The following is a 19,876-nucleotide window of genomic DNA, read 5'->3' as shown; positions in this document are numbered from 1 at the left end:
CTTGTGGGCTGGCACCTTTCCTCTTTCGATTCATTTTCCAAGAGGGATCTTGGTCCGCCTTCAATTCTTGGCTGAAAAATGGCAATTTCCCAGCCCCACTGGTGCCAAGGAGGGACAGGGCTTTGCACCAAGAAAAAAGGTGCCAGCCTTGGGCTCTCAGGTGCTAATGATGCTGCGCCATGAACAGTAAAAAGACACCCAAACCCTAATCCTAACACAAAAGAGAAGCCTAACCCTAACCCTAACCATAACCCTAACCCTAACCCTAATTCTAAGCGTAACTCTAAGTGTAACCATAACCCAGGAGTCGAGAGTGCAGAGAGGAGGGGGTCTGGCACAATAGAGAGAACTAGGCCAGCCCCTTGTGGGCTGGCACCTTTCCTCTTTCGATTCCTTTTCCAAGAGGGATCTTGGTCCGCCTTCAATTCTTGGCTGAAAAATGGCAATTTCCCAGCCCCATTGGTGCCAAGGAGGGACAGAGCTTTGCACCAAGAGAAAAGGTGGCAGTCTTGGGCTGTCAGGTGCTAATGATGCCGCGCCATGAACAGTAAAAAGACACCCAAACCCTAATCCTAACACAAAAGAGAAGCCTAACCCTAACCCTAACCATAACCCTAACCCTAACCCTAATTCTAAGCCTAACTCTAAGTGTAACCATAACCCAGGAGTCGAGAGTGCAGAGAGGAGGGGGTCTGGCAGAATAGAGAGAACTAGGCCAGCCCCTTGTGGGCTGGCACCTTTCCTCTTTCGATTCCTTTTCCAAAGGGGATCTTGGTCCGCCTTCAATTCTTGGCTGAAAAATGGCAATTTCCCAGCCCCATTGGTGCCAAGGAGGGACTGAGCTTTGCACCAAGAGAAAAGGTGGCAGTCTTGGGATCTCAGGTGCTAATGATGCTGCGCCATGAACAGTAAAAAGACACCCAAACCCTAATCCTAACACAAAAGAGAAGCCTAACCCTAACCCTAACCATAACCCTAACCCTAACCCTAATTCTAAGCGTAACTCTAAGTGTAACCATAACCCAGGAGTCGAGAGTGGAGAGAGGAGGGGGTATGGCAGAATAGAGAGAACTAGGCCAGCCCCTTGTGGGCTGGCACCTTTCCTCTTTCAATTCCTTTTCCAAAGGGGATCTTGGTCCGCCTTCAATTCTTGGCTGAAAAATGGCAATTTCCCAGCCCCACTGGTGCCAAGGAGGGACAGAGCTTTGCACCAAGAGAAAAGGTGGCAGTCTTGGGATCTCAGGTGCTAATGATGCTGCGCCATGAACAGTAAAAAGACACCCAAACCCTAATCCTAACACAAAAGAGAAGCCTAACCCTAACCCTAACCATAACCCTAACCCTAACCCTAATTCTAAGCGTAACTCTAAGTGTAACCATAACCCAGGAGTCGAGAGTGGAGAGAGGAGGGGGTCTGGCAGAATAGAGAGAACTAGGCCAGCCCCTTGTGGGCTGGCACCTTTCCTCTTTCGATTCCTTTTCCAAGAGGGATCTTGGTCCGCCTTCAATTCTTGGCTGAAAAATGGCAATTTCCCAGCCCCACTGGTGCCAAGGAGGGACAGGGCTTTGCGCCAAGAAAAAAGGTGCCAGCCTTGGGATCTCAGGTGCTAATGATGCTGCGCCATGAACAGTAAGAAGACACCCAAACCCTAATCCTAACACAAAAGAGAAGCCTAACCCTAACCCTAACCATAACCCTAACCCTAACCCTAATTCTAAGCGTAACTCTAAGTGTAACCATAACCCAGGAGTCGAGAGTGCAGAGAGGAGGGGGTCTGGCAGAATAGAGAGAACTAGGCCAGCCCTTTGTGGGCTGGCACCTTTCCTCTTTCGATTCCTTTTCCAAGAGGGATCTTGGTCCGCCTTCAATTCTTGGCTGAAAAATGGCAATTTCCCAGCCCCACTGGTGCCATGGAGGTACAGAGCTTTGCACCAAGAGAAAAGGTGGCAGCCTTGGGCTCTCAGGTGCTAATGATGCCGCGCCATGAACAGTAAAAAGACACCCAAACCCTAATCCTAACACAAAAGAGAAGCCTAACCCTAACCCTAACCATAACCCTAACCCTAACCCTAATTCTAAGCGTAACTCTAAGTGTAACCATAACCCAGGAGTCGAGAGTGCAGAGAGGAGGGGGTCTGACAGAATAGAGAGAACTAGGCCTGCCCCTTGTGGGCTGGCACCTTTCCTCTTTCGATTCCTTTTCCAAGAGGGATCTTGGTCCGCCTTCAATTCTTGGCTGAAAAATGGCAATTTCCCAGCCCCATTGGTGCCAAGGAGGGACAGAGCTTTGCACCAAGAGAAAAGGTGGCAGTCTTGGGCTGTCAGGTGCTAATGATGCCGCGCCATGAACAGTAAAAAGACACCCAAACCCTAATCCTAACACAAAAGAGAAGCCTAACCCTAACCCTAACCATAACCCTAACCCTAACCCTAATTCTAAGCCTAACTCTAAGTGTAACCATAACCCAGGAGTCGAGAGTGCAGAGAGGAGGGGGTCTGGCAGAATAGAGAGAACTAGGCCAGCCCCTTGTGGGCTGGCACCTTTCCTCTTTCGATTCCTTTTCCAAAGGGGATCTTGGTCCGCCTTCAATTCTTGGCTGAAAAATGGCAATTTCCCAGCCCCATTGGTGCCAAGGAGGGACTGAGCTTTGCACCAAGAGAAAAGGTGGCAGTCTTGGGATCTCAGGTGCTAATGATGCTGCGCCATGAACAGTAAAAAGACACCCAAACCCTAATCCTAACACAAAAGAGAAGCCTAACCCTAACCCTAACCATAACCCTAACCCTAACCCTAATTCTAAGCGTAACTCTAAGTGTAACCATAACCCAGGAGTCGAGAGTGGAGAGAGGAGGGGGTATGGCAGAATAGAGAGAACTAGGCCAGCCCCTTGTGGGCTGGCACCTTTCCTCTTTCAATTCCTTTTCCAAAGGGGATCTTGGTCCGCCTTCAATTCTTGGCTGAAAAATGGCAATTTCCCAGCCCCACTGGTGCCAAGGAGGGACAGAGCTTTGCACCAAGAGAAAAGGTGGCAGTCTTGGGATCTCAGGTGCTAATGATGCTGCGCCATGAACAGTAAAAAGACACCCAAACCCTAATCCTAACACAAAAGAGAAGCCTAACCCTAACCCTAACCATAACCCTAACCCTAACCCTAATTCTAAGCGTAACTCTAAGTGTAACCATAACCCAGGAGTCGAGAGTGGAGAGAGGAGGGGGTCTGGCAGAATAGAGAGAACTAGGCCAGCCCCTTGTGGGCTGGCACCTTTCCTCTTTCGATTCCTTTTCCAAGAGGGATCTTGGTCCGCCTTCAATTCTTGGCTGAAAAATGGCAATTTCCCAGCCCCACTGGTGCCAAGGAGGGACAGGGCTTTGCGCCAAGAAAAAAGGTGCCAGCCTTGGGATCTCAGGTGCTAATGATGCTGCGCCATGAACAGTAAGAAGACACCCAAACCCTAATCCTAACACAAAAGAGAAGCCTAACCCTAACCCTAACCATAACCCTAACCCTAACCCTAATTCTAAGCGTAACTCTAAGTGTAACCATAACCCAGGAGTCGAGAGTGCAGAGAGGAGGGGGTCTGGCAGAATAGAGAGAACTAGGCCAGCCCTTTGTGGGCTGGCACCTTTCCTCTTTCGATTCCTTTTCCAAGAGGGATCTTGGTCCGCCTTCAATTCTTGGCTGAAAAATGGCAATTTCCCAGCCCCACTGGTGCCATGGAGGTACAGAGCTTTGCACCAAGAGAAAAGGTGGCAGCCTTGGGCTCTCAGGTGCTAATGATGCCGCGCCATGAACAGTAAAAAGACACCCAAACCCTAATCCTAACACAAAAGAGAAGCCTAACCCTAACCCTAACCATAACCCTAACCCTAACCCTAATTCTAAGCGTAACTCTAAGTGTAACCATAACCCAGGAGTCGAGAGTGCAGAGAGGAGGGGGTCTGACAGAATAGAGAGAACTAGGCCTGCCCCTTGTGGGCTGGCACCTTTCCTCTTTCGATTCCTTTTCCAAGAGGGATCTTGGTCCGCCTTCAATTCTTGGCTGGAAAATGGCAATTTCCCAGCCCCACTGGTGCCAAGGAGGGACTGAGCTTTGCGCCAAGAGAAAAGGTGGCAGTCTTGGGCTCTCAGGTGCTAATGATGCTGCGCCATGAACAGTAAAAAGACACCCAAACCCTAATCCTAACACAAAAGAGAAGCCTAACCCTAACCCTAACCATAACCCTAACCCTAACCCTAATTCTAAGCGTAACTCTAAGTGTAACCCTAACCCAGGAGTCGAGAGTGGAGAGAGGAGGGGGTCTGGCAGAATAGAGAGAACTAGGCCAGCCCCTTGTGGGCTGGCACCTTTCCTCTTTCGATTCCTTTTCCAAGAGGGATCTTGGTCCGCCTTCAATTCTTGGCTGAAAAATGGCAATTTCCCAGCCCCACTGGTGCCAAGGAGGGACAGAGCTTTGCACCAAGAGAAAAGGTGGCAGTCTTGGGATCTCAGGTGCTAATGATGCCGCGCCATGAACAGTAAAAAGACACCCAAACCCTAATCCTAACACAAAAGAGAAGCCTAACCCTAACCCTAACCATAACCCTAACCCTAACCCTAATTCTAAGCGTAACTCTAAGTGTAACCATAACCCAGGAGTCGAGAGTGGAGAGAGGAGGGGGTCTGGCAGAATAGAGAGAACTAGGCCAGCCCCTTGTGGGCTGGCACCTTTCCTCTTTCGATTCCTTTTCCAAGAGGGATCTTGGTCCGCCTTCAATTCTTGGCTGAAAAATGGCAATTTCCCAGCCCCACTGGTGCCAAGGAGGGACAGGGCTTTGCACCAAGAAAAACGGTGCCAGCCTTGGGCTCTCAGGTGCTAATGATGCTGCGCCATGAACAGTAAAAAGACACCCAAACCCTAATCCTAACACAAAAGAGAAGCCTAACCCTAACCCTAACCATAACCCTAACCCTAACCCTAATTCTAAGCGTAACTCTAAGTGTAACCATAACCCAGGAGTCGAGAGTGGAGAGAGGAGGGGGTCTGGCAGAATAGAGAGAACTAGGCCAGCCCCTTGTGGGCTGGCACCTTTCCTCTTTCGATTCCTTTTCCAAGAGGGATCTTGGTCCGCCTTCAATTCTTGGCTGAAAAATGGCAATTTCCCAGCCCCACTGGTGCCATGGAGGTACAGAGCTTTGCACCAAGAGAAAAGGTGGCAGCCTTGGGCTCTCAGGTGCTAATGATGCCGCGCCATGAACAGTAAAAAGACACCCAAACCCTAATCCTAACACAAAAGAGAAGCCTAACCCTAACCCTAACCATAACCCTAACCCTAACCCTAATTCTAAGCGTAACTCTAAGTGTAACCATAACCCAGGAGTCGAGAGTGCAGAGAGGAGGGGGTCTGACAGAATAGAGAGAACTAGGCCTGCCCCTTGTGGGCTGGCACCTTTCCTCTTTCGATTCCTTTTCCAAGAGGGATCTTGGTCCGCCTTCAATTCTTGGCTGGAAAATGGCAATTTCCCAGCCCCACTGGTGCCAAGGAGGGACTGAGCTTTGCGCCAAGAGAAAAGGTGGCAGTCTTGGGCTCTCAGGTGCTAATGATGCTGCGCCATGAACAGTAAAAAGACACCCAAACCCTAATCCTAACACAAAAGAGAAGCCTAACCCTAACCCTAACCATAACCCTAACCCTAACCCTAATTCTAAGCGTAACTCTAAGTGTAACCCTAACCCAGGAGTCGAGAGTGGAGAGAGGAGGGGGTCTGGCAGAATAGAGAGAACTAGGCCAGCCCCTTGTGGGCTGGCACCTTTCCTCTTTCGATTCCTTTTCCAAGAGGGATCTTGGTCCGCCTTCAATTCTTGGCTGAAAAATGGCAATTTCCCAGCCCCACTGGTGCCAAGGAGGGACAGAGCTTTGCACCAAGAGAAAAGGTGGCAGTCTTGGGATCTCAGGTGCTAATGATGCTGCGCCATGAACAGTAAAAAGACACCCAAACCCTAATCCTAACACAAAAGAGAAGCCTAACCCTAACCCTAACCATAACCCTAACCCTAACCCTAATTCTAAGCGTAACTCTAAGTGTAACCATAACCCAGGAGTCGAGAGTGGAGAGAGGAGGGGGTCTGGCAGAATAGAGAGAACTAGGCCAGCCCCTTGTGGGCTGGCACCTTTCCTCTTTCGATTCCTTTTCCAAGAGGGATCTTGGTCCGCCTTCAATTCTTGGCTGAAAAATGGCAATTTCCCAGCCCCACTGGTGCCAAGGAGGGACAGGGCTTTGCACCAAGAAAAACGGTGCCAGCCTTGGGCTGTCAGGTGCTAATGATGCTGCGCCATGAACAGTAAAAAGACACCCAAACCCTAATCCTAACACAAAAGAGAAGCCTAACCCTAACCCTAACCATAACCCTAACCCTAACCCTAATTCTAAGCGTAACTCTAAGTGTAACCATAACCCAGGAGTCGAGAGTGGAGAGAGGAGGGGGTCTGGCAGAATAGAGAGAACTAGGCCAGCCCTTTGTGGGCTGGCACCTTTCCTCTTTCGATTCATTTTCCAAGAGGGATCTTGGTCCGCCTTCAATTCTTGGCTGAAAAATGGCAATTTCCCAGCCCCACTGGTGCCAAGGAGGGACTGAGCTCTGCGCCAAGAGAAAAGGTGGCAGTCTTGGGATCTCAGGTGCTAATGATGCCGCGCCATGAACAGTAAAAAGACACCCAAACCCTAATCCTAACACAAAAGAGAAGCCTAACCCTAACCCTAACCATAACCCTAACCCTAACCCTAATTCTAAGCGTAACTCTAAGTGTAACCATAACCCAGGAGTCGAGAGTGCAGAGAGGAGGGGGTCTGGCACAATAGAGAGAACTAGGCCAGCCCCTTGTGGGCTGGCACCTTTCCTCTTTCGATTCCTTTTCCAAGAGGGATCTTGGTCCGCCTTCAATTCTTGGCTGAAAAATGGAAATTTCCCAGCCCCATTGGTGCCAAGGAGGGACAGAGCTTTGCACCAAGAGAAAAGGTGGCAGTCTTGGGCTGTCAGGTGCTAATGATGCCGCGCCATGAACAGTAAAAAGACACCCAAACCCTAATCCTAACACAAAAGAGAAGCCTAACCCTAACCCTAACCATAACCCTAACCCTAACCCTAATTCTAAGCCTAACTCTAAGTGTAACCATAACCCAGGAGTCGAGAGTGCAGAGAGGAGGGGGTCTGGCAGAATAGAGAGAACTAGGCCAGCCCCTTGTGGGCTGGCACCTTTCCTCTTTCGATTCCTTTTCCAAGAGGGATCTTGGTCCGCCTTCAATTCTTGGCTGAAAAATGGCAATTTCCCAGCCCCATTGGTGCCAAGGAGGGACTGAGCTTTGCACCAAGAGAAAAGGTGGCAGTCTTGGGCTCTCAGGTGCTAATGATGCTGCGCCATGAACAGTAAAAAGACACCCAAACCCTAATCCTAACACAAAAGAGAAGCCTAACCCTAACCCTAACCATAACCCTAACCCTAACCCTAATTCTAAGCATAACTCTAAGTGTAACCATAACCCAGGAGTCGAGAGTGGAGAGAGGAGGGGGTCTGGCAGAATAGAGAGAACTAGGCCAGCCCCTTGTGGGCTGGCACCTTTCCTCTTTCAATTCCTTTTCCAAAGGGGATCTTGGTCCGCCTTCAATTCTTGGCTGAAAAATGGCAATTTCCCAGCCCCACTGGTGCCAAGGAGGGACTGAGCTTTGCACCAAGAGAAAAGGTGGCAGTCTTGGGATCTCAGGTGCTAATGATGCTGCGCCATGAACAGTAAAAAGACACCCAAACCCTAATCCTAACACAAAAGAGAAGCCTAACCCTAACCCTAACCATAACCCTAACCCTAACCCTAATTCTAAGCGTAACTCTAAGTGTAACCATAACCCAGGAGTCGAGAGTGGAGAGAGGAGGGGGTCTGGCAGAATAGAGAGAACTAGGCCAGCCCCTTGTGGGCTGGCACCTTTCCTCTTTCGATTCCTTTTCCAAGAGGGATCTTGGTCCGCCTTCAATTCTTGGCTGAAAAATGGCAATTTCCCAGCCCCACTGGTGCCAAGGAGGGACAGAGCTTTGCACCAAGAGAAAAGGTGGCAGTCTTGGGATCTCAGGTGCTAATGATGCTGCGCCATGAACAGTAAAAAGACACCCAAACCCTAATCCTAACACAAAAGAGAAGCCTAACCCTAACCCTAACCATAACCCTAACCCTAACCCTAATTCTAAGCGTAACTCTAAGTGTAACCATAACCCAGGAGTCGAGAGTGGAGAGAGGAGGGGGTCTGGCAGAATAGAGAGAACTAGGCCAGCCCCTTGTGGGCTGGCACCTTTCCTCTTTCGATTCCTTTTCCAAGAGGGATCTTGGTCCGCCTTCAATTCTTGGCTGAAAAATGGCAATTTCCCAGCCCCACTGGTGCCAAGGAGGGACAGGGCTTTGCACCAAGAAAAACGGTGCCAGCCTTGGGCTCTCAGGTGCTAATGATGCTGCGCCATGAACAGTAAAAAGACACCCAAACCCTAATCCTAACACAAAAGAGAAGCCTAACCCTAACCCTAACCATAACCCTAACCCTAACCCTAATTCTAAGCGTAACTCTAAGTGTAACCATAACCCAGGAGTCGAGAGTGGAGAGAGGAGGGGGTCTGGCAGAATAGAGAGAACTAGGCCAGCCCCTTGTGGGCTGGCACCTTTCCTCTTTCGATTCCTTTTCCAAGAGGGATCTTGGTCCGCCTTCAATTCTTGGCTGAAAAATGGCAATTTCCCAGCCCCACTGGTGCCATGGAGGTACAGAGCTTTGCACCAAGAGAAAAGGTGGCAGCCTTGGGCTCTCAGGTGCTAATGATGCCGCGCCATGAACAGTAAAAAGACACCCAAACCCTAATCCTAACACAAAAGAGAAGCCTAACCCTAACCCTAACCATAACCCTAACCCTAACCCTAATTCTAAGCGTAACTCTAAGTGTAACCATAACCCAGGAGTCGAGAGTGCAGAGAGGAGGGGGTCTGACAGAATAGAGAGAACTAGGCCTGCCCCTTGTGGGCTGGCACCTTTCCTCTTTCGATTCCTTTTCCAAGAGGGATCTTGGTCCGCCTTCAATTCTTGGCTGGAAAATGGCAATTTCCCAGCCCCACTGGTGCCAAGGAGGGACTGAGCTTTGCGCCAAGAGAAAAGGTGGCAGTCTTGGGCTCTCAGGTGCTAATGATGCTGCGCCATGAACAGTAAAAAGACACCCAAACCCTAATCCTAACACAAAAGAGAAGCCTAACCCTAACCCTAACCATAACCCTAACCCTAACCCTAATTCTAAGCGTAACTCTAAGTGTAACCCTAACCCAGGAGTCGAGAGTGGAGAGAGGAGGGGGTCTGGCAGAATAGAGAGAACTAGGCCAGCCCCTTGTGGGCTGGCACCTTTCCTCTTTCGATTCCTTTTCCAAGAGGGATCTTGGTCCGCCTTCAATTCTTGGCTGAAAAATGGCAATTTCCCAGCCCCACTGGTGCCAAGGAGGGACAGAGCTTTGCACCAAGAGAAAAGGTGGCAGTCTTGGGATCTCAGGTGCTAATGATGCTGCGCCATGAACAGTAAAAAGACACCCAAACCCTAATCCTAACACAAAAGAGAAGCCTAACCCTAACCCTAACCATAACCCTAACCCTAACCCTAATTCTAAGCGTAACTCTAAGTGTAACCATAACCCAGGAGTCGAGAGTGGAGAGAGGAGGGGGTCTGGCAGAATAGAGAGAACTAGGCCAGCCCCTTGTGGGCTGGCACCTTTCCTCTTTCGATTCCTTTTCCAAGAGGGATCTTGGTCCGCCTTCAATTCTTGGCTGAAAAATGGCAATTTCCCAGCCCCACTGGTGCCAAGGAGGGACAGGGCTTTGCACCAAGAAAAACGGTGCCAGCCTTGGGCTGTCAGGTGCTAATGATGCTGCGCCATGAACAGTAAAAAGACACCCAAACCCTAATCCTAACACAAAAGAGAAGCCTAACCCTAACCCTAACCATAACCCTAACCCTAACCCTAATTCTAAGCGTAACTCTAAGTGTAACCATAACCCAGGAGTCGAGAGTGGAGAGAGGAGGGGGTCTGGCAGAATAGAGAGAACTAGGCCAGCCCCTTGTGGGCTGGCACCTTTCCTCTTTCGATTCATTTTCCAAGAGGGATCTTGGTCCGCCTTCAATTCTTGGCTGAAAAATGGCAATTTCCCAGCCCCACTGGTGCCAAGGAGGGACTGAGCTCTGCGCCAAGAGAAAAGGTGGCAGTCTTGGGATCTCAGGTGCTAATGATGCCGCGCCATGAACAGTAAAAAGACACCCAAACCCTAATCCTAACACAAAAGAGAAGCCTAACCCTAACCCTAACCATAACCCTAACCCTAACCCTAATTCTAAGCGTAACTCTAAGTGTAACCATAACCCAGGAGTCGAGAGTGCAGAGAGGAGGGGGTCTGGCACAATAGAGAGAACTAGGCCAGCCCCTTGTGGGCTGGCACCTTTCCTCTTTCGATTCCTTTTCCAAGAGGGATCTTGGTCCGCCTTCAATTCTTGGCTGAAAAATGGAAATTTCCCAGCCCCATTGGTGCCAAGGAGGGACAGAGCTTTGCACCAAGAGAAAAGGTGGCAGTCTTGGGCTGTCAGGTGCTAATGATGCCGCGCCATGAACAGTAAAAAGACACCCAAACCCTAATCCTAACACAAAAGAGAAGCCTAACCCTAACCCTAACCATAACCCTAACCCTAACCCTAATTCTAAGCCTAACTCTAAGTGTAACCATAACCCAGGAGTCGAGAGTGCAGAGAGGAGGGGGTCTGGCAGAATAGAGAGAACTAGGCCAGCCCCTTGTGGGCTGGCACCTTTCCTCTTTCGATTCCTTTTCCAAGAGGGATCTTGGTCCGCCTTCAATTCTTGGCTGAAAAATGGCAATTTCCCAGCCCCATTGGTGCCAAGGAGGGACTGAGCTTTGCACCAAGAGAAAAGGTGGCAGTCTTGGGCTCTCAGGTGCTAATGATGCTGCGCCATGAACAGTAAAAAGACACCCAAACCCTAATCCTAACACAAAAGAGAAGCCTAACCCTAACCCTAACCATAACCCTAACCCTAACCCTAATTCTAAGCATAACTCTAAGTGTAACCATAACCCAGGAGTCGAGAGTGGAGAGAGGAGGGGGTCTGGCAGAATAGAGAGAACTAGGCCAGCCCCTTGTGGGCTGGCACCTTTCCTCTTTCAATTCCTTTTCCAAAGGGGATCTTGGTCCGCCTTCAATTCTTGGCTGAAAAATGGCAATTTCCCAGCCCCACTGGTGCCAAGGAGGGACTGAGCTTTGCACCAAGAGAAAAGGTGGCAGTCTTGGGATCTCAGGTGCTAATGATGCTGCGCCATGAACAGTAAAAAGACACCCAAACCCTAATCCTAACACAAAAGAGAAGCCTAACCCTAACCCTAACCATAACCCTAACCCTAACCCTAATTCTAAGCGTAACTCTAAGTGTAACCATAACCCAGGAGTCGAGAGTGGAGAGAGGAGGGGGTCTGGCAGAATAGAGAGAACTAGGCCAGCCCCTTGTGGGCTGGCACCTTTCCTCTTTCGATTCCTTTTCCAAGAGGGATCTTGGTCCGCCTTCAATTCTTGGCTGAAAAATGGCAATTTCCCAGCCCCACTGGTGCCAAGGAGGGACAGAGCTTTGCACCAAGAGAAAAGGTGGCAGTCTTGGGATCTCAGGTGCTAATGATGCTGCGCCATGAACAGTAAAAAGACACCCAAACCCTAATCCTAACACAAAAGAGAAGCCTAACCCTAACCCTAACCATAACCCTAACCCTAACCCTAATTCTAAGCGTAACTCTAAGTGTAACCATAACCCAGGAGTCGAGAGTGGAGAGAGGAGGGGGTCTGGCAGAATAGAGAGAACTAGGCCAGCCCCTTGTGGGCTGGCACCTTTCCTCTTTCGATTCCTTTTCCAAGAGGGATCTTGGTCCGCCTTCAATTCTTGGCTGAAAAATGGCAATTTCCCAGCCCCACTGGTGCCAAGGAGGGACAGGGCTTTGCGCCAAGAGAAAAGGTGCCAGCCTTGGGATCTCAGGTGCTAATGATGCTGCGCCATGAACAGTAAAAAGACACCCAAACCCTAATCCTAACACAAAAGAGAAGCCTAACCCTAACCCTAACCATAACCCTAACCCTAACCCTAATTCTAAGCGTAACTCTAAGTGTAACCATAACCCAGGAGTCGAGAGTGCAGAGAGGAGGGGGTCTGGCACAATAGAGAGAACTAGGCCAGCCCTTTGTGGGCTGGCACCTTTCCTCTTTCGATTCCTTTTCCAAGAGGGATCTTGGTCCGCCTTCAATTCTTGGCTGAAAAATGGCAATTTCCCAGCCCCACTGGTGCCATGGAGGTACAGAGCTTTGCACCAAGAGAAAAGGTGGCAGCCTTGGGCTCTCAGGTGCTAATGATGCCGCGCCATGAACAGTAAAAAGACACCCAAACCCTAATCCTAACACAAAAGAGAAGCCTAACCCTAACCCTAACCATAACCCTAACCCTAACCCTAATTCTAAGCGTAACTCTAAGTGTAACCATAACCCAGGAGTCGAGAGTGCAGAGAGGAGGGGGTCTGACAGAATAGAGAGAACTAGGCCTGCCCCTTGTGGGCTGGCACCTTTCCTCTTTCGATTCCTTTTCCAAGAGGGATCTTGGTCCGCCTTCAATTCTTGGCTGGAAAATGGCAATTTCCCAGCCCCACTGGTGCCAAGGAGGGACTGAGCTTTGCACCAAGAGAAAAGGTGGCAGTCTTGGGATCTCAGGTGCTAATGATGCTGCACCAGTACCTTTAAAAAACACCTAAACGTGATCCCAAGAGAAAAGTGAAGCCTAACCCTAACCATAACCCTAACCCTAACCCTAATTCTAAGCGTAACTCTAAGTGTAACCATAACCCAGGAGTCGAGAGTGGAGAGAGGAGGGGGTCTGGCAGAATAGAGAGAACTAGGCCAGCCCCTTGTGGGCTGGCACCTTTCCTCTTTCGATTCCTTTTCCAAGAGGGATCTTGGTCCGCCTTCAATTCTTGGCTGAAAAATGGCAATTTCCCAGCCCCACTGGTGCCAAGGAGGGACAGAGCTTTGCACCAAGAGAAAAGGTGGCAGTCTTGGGATCTCAGGTGCTAATGATGCTGCGCCATGAACAGTAAAAAGACACCCAAACCCTAATCCTAACACAAAAGAGAAGCCTAACCCTAACCCTAACCATAACCCTAACCCTAACCCTAATTCTAAGCGTAACTCTAAGTGTAACCATAACCCAGGAGTCGAGAGTGGAGAGAGGAGGGGGTCTGGCAGAATAGAGAGAACTAGGCCAGCCCCTTGTGGGCTGGCACCTTTCCTCTTTCGATTCCTTTTCCAAGAGGGATCTTGGTCCGCCTTCAATTCTTGGCTGAAAAATGGCAATTTCCCAGCCCCACTGGTGCCAAGGAGGGACAGGGCTTTGCGCCAAGAGAAAAGGTGCCAGCCTTGGGATCTCAGGTGCTAATGATGCTGCGCCATGAACAGTAAAAAGACACCCAAACCCTAATCCTAACACAAAAGAGAAGCCTAACCCTAACCCTAACCATAACCCTAACCCTAACCCTAATTCTAAGCGTAACTCTAAGTGTAACCATAACCCAGGAGTCGAGAGTGCAGAGAGGAGGGGGTCTGGCAGAATAGAGAGAACTAGGCCAGCCCTTTGTGGGCTGGCACCTTTCCTCTTTCGATTCCTTTTCCAAGAGGGATCTTGGTCCGCCTTCAATTCTTGGCTGAAAAATGGCAATTTCCCAGCCCCACTGGTGCCATGGCGGTACAGAGCTTTGCACCAAGAGAAAAGGTGGCAGCCTTGGGCTCTCAGGTGCTAATGATGCAGCGCCATGAACAGTAAAAAGACACCCAAACCCTAATCCTAACACAAAAGAGAAGCCTAACCCTAACCCTAACCATAACCCTAACCCTAACCCTAATTCTAAGCGTAACTCTAAGTGTAACCATAACCCAGGAGTCGAGAGTGCAGAGAGGAGGGGGTCTGACAGAATAGAGAGAACTAGGCCTGCCCCTTGTGGGCTGGCACCTTTCCTCTTTCGATTCCTTTTCCAAGAGGGATCTTGGTCCGCCTTCAATTCTTGGCTGGAAAATGGCAATTTCCCAGCCCCACTGGTGCCAAGGAGGGACTGAGCTTTGCACCAAGAGAAAAGGTGGCAGTCTTGGGATCTCAGGTGCTAATGATGCTGCGCCAGTACTTTTAAAAAACACCTAAACGTGATCCCAAGAGAAAAGTGAAGCCTAACCCTAACCATAACCCTAACCCTAACCCTAATTCTAAGCGTAACTCTAAGTGTAACCATAACCCAGGAGTCGAGAGTGCAGAGAGGAGGGGGTCTGGCAGAATAGAGAGAACTAGGCCAGCCCCTTGTGGGCTGGCACCTTTCCTCTTTCGATTCCTTTTCCAAGAGGGATCTTGGTCCGCCTTCAATTCTTGGCTGAAAATTGGCAATTTCCCAGCCCCATTGTTGCCAAGGAGGGACAGGGCTTTGCACCAAGAAAAAAGGTGCCAGCCTTGGGCTCTCAGGTGCTAATGATGCTGCGCCATGAACAGTAAAAAGACACCCAAACCCTAATCCTAACACAAAAGAGAAGCCTAACCCTAACCCTAACCATAACCCTAACCCTAACCCTAATTCTAAGCGTAACTCTAAGTGTAACCATAACCCAGGAGTCGAGAGTGCAGAGAGGAGGGGGTCTGGCAGAATAGAGAGAACTAGGCCAGCCCTTTGTGGGCTGGCACCTTTCCTCTTTCGATTCCTTTTCCAAGAGGGATCTTGGTCCGCCTTCAATTCTTGGCTGAAAAATGGCAATTTCCCAGCCCCATTGGTGCCAAGGAGGGACAGAGCTTTGCGCCAAGAGAAAAGGTGGCAGCCTTGGGCTCTCAGGTGCTAATGATGCTGCGCCATGAACAGTAAAAAGACACCCAAACCCTAATCCTAACACAAAAGAGAAGCCTAACCCTAACCCTAACCATAACCCTAACCCTAATTCTAAGCGTAAGTCGAAGTGTAACCATAACCCAGGAGTCGAGAGTGCAGAGAGGAGGGGGTCTGGCAGAATAGAGAGAACTAGGCCTGCCCCTTGTGGGCTGGCACCTTTCCTCTTTCGATTCCTTTTCCAAGAGGGATCTTGGTCCGCCTTCAATTCTTGGCTGAAAAATGGCAATTTCCCAGCCCCATTGGTGCCAAGGAGGGACAGAGCTTTGCGCCAAGAGAAAAGGTGGCAGCCTTGGGCTCTCAGGTGCTAATGATGCCGCGCCATGAACAGTAAAAAGACACCCAAACCCTAATCCTAACACAAAAGAGAAGCCTAACCCTAACCCTAACCATAACCCTAACCCTAACCCTAATTCTAAGCGTAACTCTAAGTGTAACCATAACCCAGGAGTCGAGAGTGCAGAGAGGAGGGGGTCTGACACAATAGAGAGAACTAGGCCAGCCCCTTGTGGGCTGGCACCTTTCCTCTTTCGATTCCTTTTCCAAGAGGTATCTTGGTCCGCCTTCAATTCTTGGCTGGAAAAATGGCAATTTCCCAGCCCCACTGGTGCCAAGGAGGGACAGAGCTTTGCACCAAGAGAAAAGGTGGCAGCCTTGGGCTCTCAGGTGCTAATGATGCCGCGCCATGAACAGTAAAAAGACACCCAAACCCTAATCCTAACACAAAAGAGAAGCCTAACCCTAACCCTAACCATAACCCTAACCCTAACCCTAATTCTAAGCGTAACTCTAAGTGTAACCATAACCCAGGGTCGAGAGTGCAGAGAGGAGGGGGTCTGGCAGAATAGAGAGAACTAGGCCAGCCCCTTGTGGGCTGGCACCTTTCCTCTTTCGATTCCTTTTCCAAGGGTGATCTTGGTCCGCCTTCAATTCTTGGCTGAAAAATGGCAATTTCCCAGCCCCACTGCTGTCAAGGAGGGACTGAGCTTTGAGCCAAGAGAAAAGGTGGCAGCCTTGGGCTCTCAGGTGCCGATGTTGCTGCGCCAGTACCTTTAAAAAACACCTAAACGTGATCCCAAGAGAAAAGTGAAGCCTAACCCTAACCCTAACCCTAATTCTAAGCCTAACTCTACGAGCAATCCTAAGCGAGGAGTCGTGAGTAGAGAGATGAGGGGGCCTGGCAGAATAGAGAGAACTAGGCCAGCCCTTTGTGGGCATGCACCTTTCTTCTTTTGATTCCTTTTTAATGAGGAATCTTTGTCTGTGTTCACGTTTTGGTTTAAAAATTGCAATTTCCCGGCCCCACTTGTGCAAAAACCTTACCTGACTCGGTTAGATAATAATGTCTTGAAATGCTAAAATGGTTTTATATTAAGTTTCTTAAAATTGCTTTAATTTCTACTTACTCGAAGTTTCCCTTCATCTTGCTGTGCATACTTCTGGATTGCTAGAGCATCATTATCCGTGTGATTTAATTCCTTTATCCAGCTCTCTAGCAGTTCCTCATCACAGTTCATCTGTTGCTTCAAGTTTTGCAACTTCTTAATGTTTTTATTTATAATATTCTAATAAAATAAGAGAAAACAGAAGGGTCACTGTCAAATGTCTAATATTCATTGAAGAGTAATTGAAGCAAGCTTTTCAAGCAACTGTAACAATTATACCCACATCTTGTCCACAGAATTGCTAGTTTTGTTATTGTGTGTTACACTGTGAAATGCTATTGGATGTCCTGGTCTTAAAGAATAAACAAGAGAGTAAGTTGTCACAAATTGAAAATTCAAGAATTTTAAACACAAAATCCAACATCTGGCAAGTTATAACCATGTGCAAGGTATTTATTCCACAAAATAAACTGATATGAGGCATCAAAAGGAAGGTCCTCCCTCACATGCTAAGACCAAGCTCTTAGAACCTTATCCTACATGCCAATTTTCAAATGGTCCAACATGACTGCAAAGAGACATCCTGATGCAAAAAATGGGGGAATCTGCATCCAGATAAATAATGAGAACATCTTCATCCTGCTACTAATTCTGAGAGACTGGACATTACAAACACCCTTAATCAGAAGAAACCGAACAAATAATACAGTTGTTCTCTTCTAAAAAATTTAAACCTTACCTCTTGACGGTTTTTCTTTTCTCCTAAGGAAACCAACTCATCTTGCAGTCGTTTAAGGTCTCTTTTGAGACGTTCACATTCTCTCTCAGCAAGCGCTTTAAAGTGGTGTTCAGTTTCAATTTCATTTTCTCTGGCACTGTAAAGAGACTGCAGAATAAAGTCCAGCATTTTACAATAAACAAAAGGCATATCAACAAACTACATAGAATCAAATGTCAAGTCAGAGATGGTGTGATTTCATCACATAAATGCAGGAATTTTTAGAGAAACTTTATTGTTTGGATTTTAGTATCTCAAATACATATATTCTTATATTTATATATATGTGTGTGTGTGTGTGTACACATACATTCTATCAAGTATCCACAGATCAACACTTATAGCCCTAAAGACTCAAAATTTCACTCAAGATTCAGAAACCTTAACCTTTCAACATCAAAATCTTAGAATCTTAGTCCCTTGATCACCAGTGACTTTATATCAGATTCAGGAGATGCAGCAAAAAATCCCAAACAACTTGTTTTGAGCTGAGACAGATCTTCATCAGGCTGGCCTATAGCAGTACCTCTGTATTGTCGAACCTTTCTTTCTTATAATTCAAATTAAAACTTGCATCTGTCACCAAAAAAACCCCAAAAACCCCCAACAAACCAAATCACCAAAACCCCCAAACCACCAAAAAACCCCAAACCACAATAAAGAAGAAGTTATTCCACTGTAGGGAAGTTTCTTTTCTTTTCTTACAAGTTTTTCACCTAAGATATTTTACCTGAAAGGGGTAAAGCTTTGACTTGAGACTCATTAGAAACCTAAACTACCCATTCTGGCCAGTTAACTCAAGAGTGTAAGTGAAGACTTAGACCTTAACCACCTCACTTAATTTTTCATGTCTGTAAATTAATTCTTCACTAGCATTTCACAACTAACTCTTGGCCATTATAAAGATTAAAAATTTGTTTTTTCCATACGATGACATTGCTTTCCTTGACCAATTTTTTCTTAATAATTTCAAAAGTCCCCATTCATGAAGAATTCTAAACTGCGTCTTCCTTGGCCTTCTTCTAGGTATAGGCATTTGAACTAGGGTGGCCTTCTTAATGACCATCAAATAATTTAACTGAGATATAGAGTTTAACTTTTGTTTCTTGTGGAAATCCTGGAAACAAAGGCCTAACAAATCTCTAACAAAGCCTGCAAAATACACAGGGATAGCAGCCACAAAGAGATACTCAGGTTACAAGTCTGTCTGATAAAGTGGATGTGCCAGAGATGGTGATTTACCTGAAAGCAGCTTAAGTCTTGCCTCACATTTTTCAGGTGAGATGTCATCGCTTCTATACGCTCCTCAAAGTTGGCCAACTCATTTCTGAGGTTCGCTTTTTCCTTTTGCATCTTCTGCAGCTGTTCGAGAGTTAGAATCAACAAGTAACTATTTGCAGTTGAGTGCTTATTACCTGCAACTACTTAAGGACAGCGGTCATTGCAATATTAAAAACGTAAGAAGAACGCACTGCCTTCCTCCGAAATAGTGAAGTGACAGACTTAGCAGAAACCCCCGAGCTTTGCGAAGGGCACGCACAGCTCCCCCCTGCTCCGGGGGGTCGGGGATGCGGGTTCCACGCTCGGGGGGAGCATCTCCCTGCGGACCGCCCGTAGCTCCGCGGGACTCGGGGGGTTTCCCTCCATCCCTCCCTCAGGCCTGAGCCGGGCCGCGGGGGCAGAAGGGCTCCGCTCCCTCCTGGCCCCAGCCCCGCACTCACTTCGTCCTCCAGCGCCTTGTTCTCCGCGTTGGCCACGGGCACAGCGTAGCCGCTGTGCCAGCCGAACTCGGCCAGCACCGAGGCCGTGGGGGAGCTGCCTAGGCTCTCCATGGCCGCGCAGGGACCGCGCAGGGCCGGAGCTGAGGCGACGCCGGGCGCTTGGCAACGGGGCAGCGAGGGGGTGGCAACGGGAGAGCAGAGCGGGTAGCAACGGGAGAACAGGGCGGGTGGCAACGTGAGAACAGGGCGGGTGGCAACAGGAGAGCCGAGCGGGTGGCAACAGGAGAGCCGAGTGGGTGGCAACGGGGGAACAGGGCGAGTGGCAACGGGACAGCGAGCGGGTGGCAACGGGGCAGCAGAGCGGGTGGTAACGGGAGAGCCCAGCGGGTGGCAACGGGAGGTAACGGGAGAGCGGAGCCAGCGAGTCCTCGGGCGATGCCGCCCCCGCGGATGCCGAGGCGGGTTCGGGGCCGGGCCGGGCCGGAGCTCCGCGCGGGGAACGCTCCGGGCCCGGCTCGGCTGTTTGCGGGGTACCGGGGCCCAGGCCCGGCTACGGCTACCGAGTCCGCTCTGCAGGCAGACCCAGAGCCATCGGGAGTGCCTCAGAGCCCCACCGGGCTCAGCTGCCTCCCTGACAGCATCTGCCCGAGCCACAGCTCTGGGGTCTGGGGTGACAGAGTGGGACAGCTCACCTGCTGCTGGGGGCACCAAACAGGTCTGAGGTCACACAGTGGGACAGCTCACCTGCTGCTGGTGGCACCAAACAGGTCTGGGGACACACAGTGGGACAGCTCACCTGCTGCTGGTGGCACCAAACAGGTCTGGGGACACACAGTGGGACAGCTCACCTGCTGCTGGTGGCACCAAACAGGTCTGGGGACACACAGTGGGACAGCTCACCTGCTGCTGGTGGCACCAAACAGGTCTGGGGACACACAGTGGGACAGCTCACCTGCTGCTGGTGGCACCAAACAGGTCTGGGGACACACAGGGGGA

At 49.4% G+C, this 19,876-nt stretch overlaps 1 protein-coding gene across 4 annotated transcripts in view; it reads right to left on the bottom strand.

Moving 5' to 3' along the window:
- The window catches only part of CCDC39 (coiled-coil domain 39 molecular ruler complex subunit), a 210,774-nt gene extending 191,699 nt beyond the window's left edge, over window positions 1-19,075 (bottom strand). For 3 of the 4 annotated variants that reach the window (XM_071566211.1, XM_071566214.1, XM_071566213.1), the window contains exons 1-4: window positions 18,881-19,075; window positions 18,402-18,521; window positions 17,121-17,267; window positions 16,403-16,561 (exon numbers count right to left, since the gene is read on the bottom strand). In XM_071566211.1, coding sequence (XP_071422312.1) covers window positions 16,403-16,561; window positions 17,121-17,267; window positions 18,402-18,521; window positions 18,881-18,991 — 537 coding nt within the window. In that variant the 5' untranslated portion in view covers window positions 18,992-19,075. Of the gene's footprint in view, window positions 1-16,402; window positions 16,562-17,120; window positions 17,268-18,401; window positions 18,522-18,880 lie in introns of those variants that run through there. The other variant, XM_071566215.1, reaches the window with a different exon arrangement.
- Window positions 19,076-19,876: the final 801 nt, after the last annotated feature.

The sequence above is a fragment of the Pithys albifrons genome, chromosome 11 (genome assembly GCF_047495875.1).
Source record: "Pithys albifrons albifrons isolate INPA30051 chromosome 11, PitAlb_v1, whole genome shotgun sequence".
In the NCBI taxonomy this organism is placed as follows: Eukaryota; Metazoa; Chordata; class Aves; order Passeriformes; family Thamnophilidae; genus Pithys; species Pithys albifrons.
The sequence above is the reverse complement of the archived record's forward strand: the minus strand, read 5'-3'. Positions and strand labels throughout refer to the sequence as shown.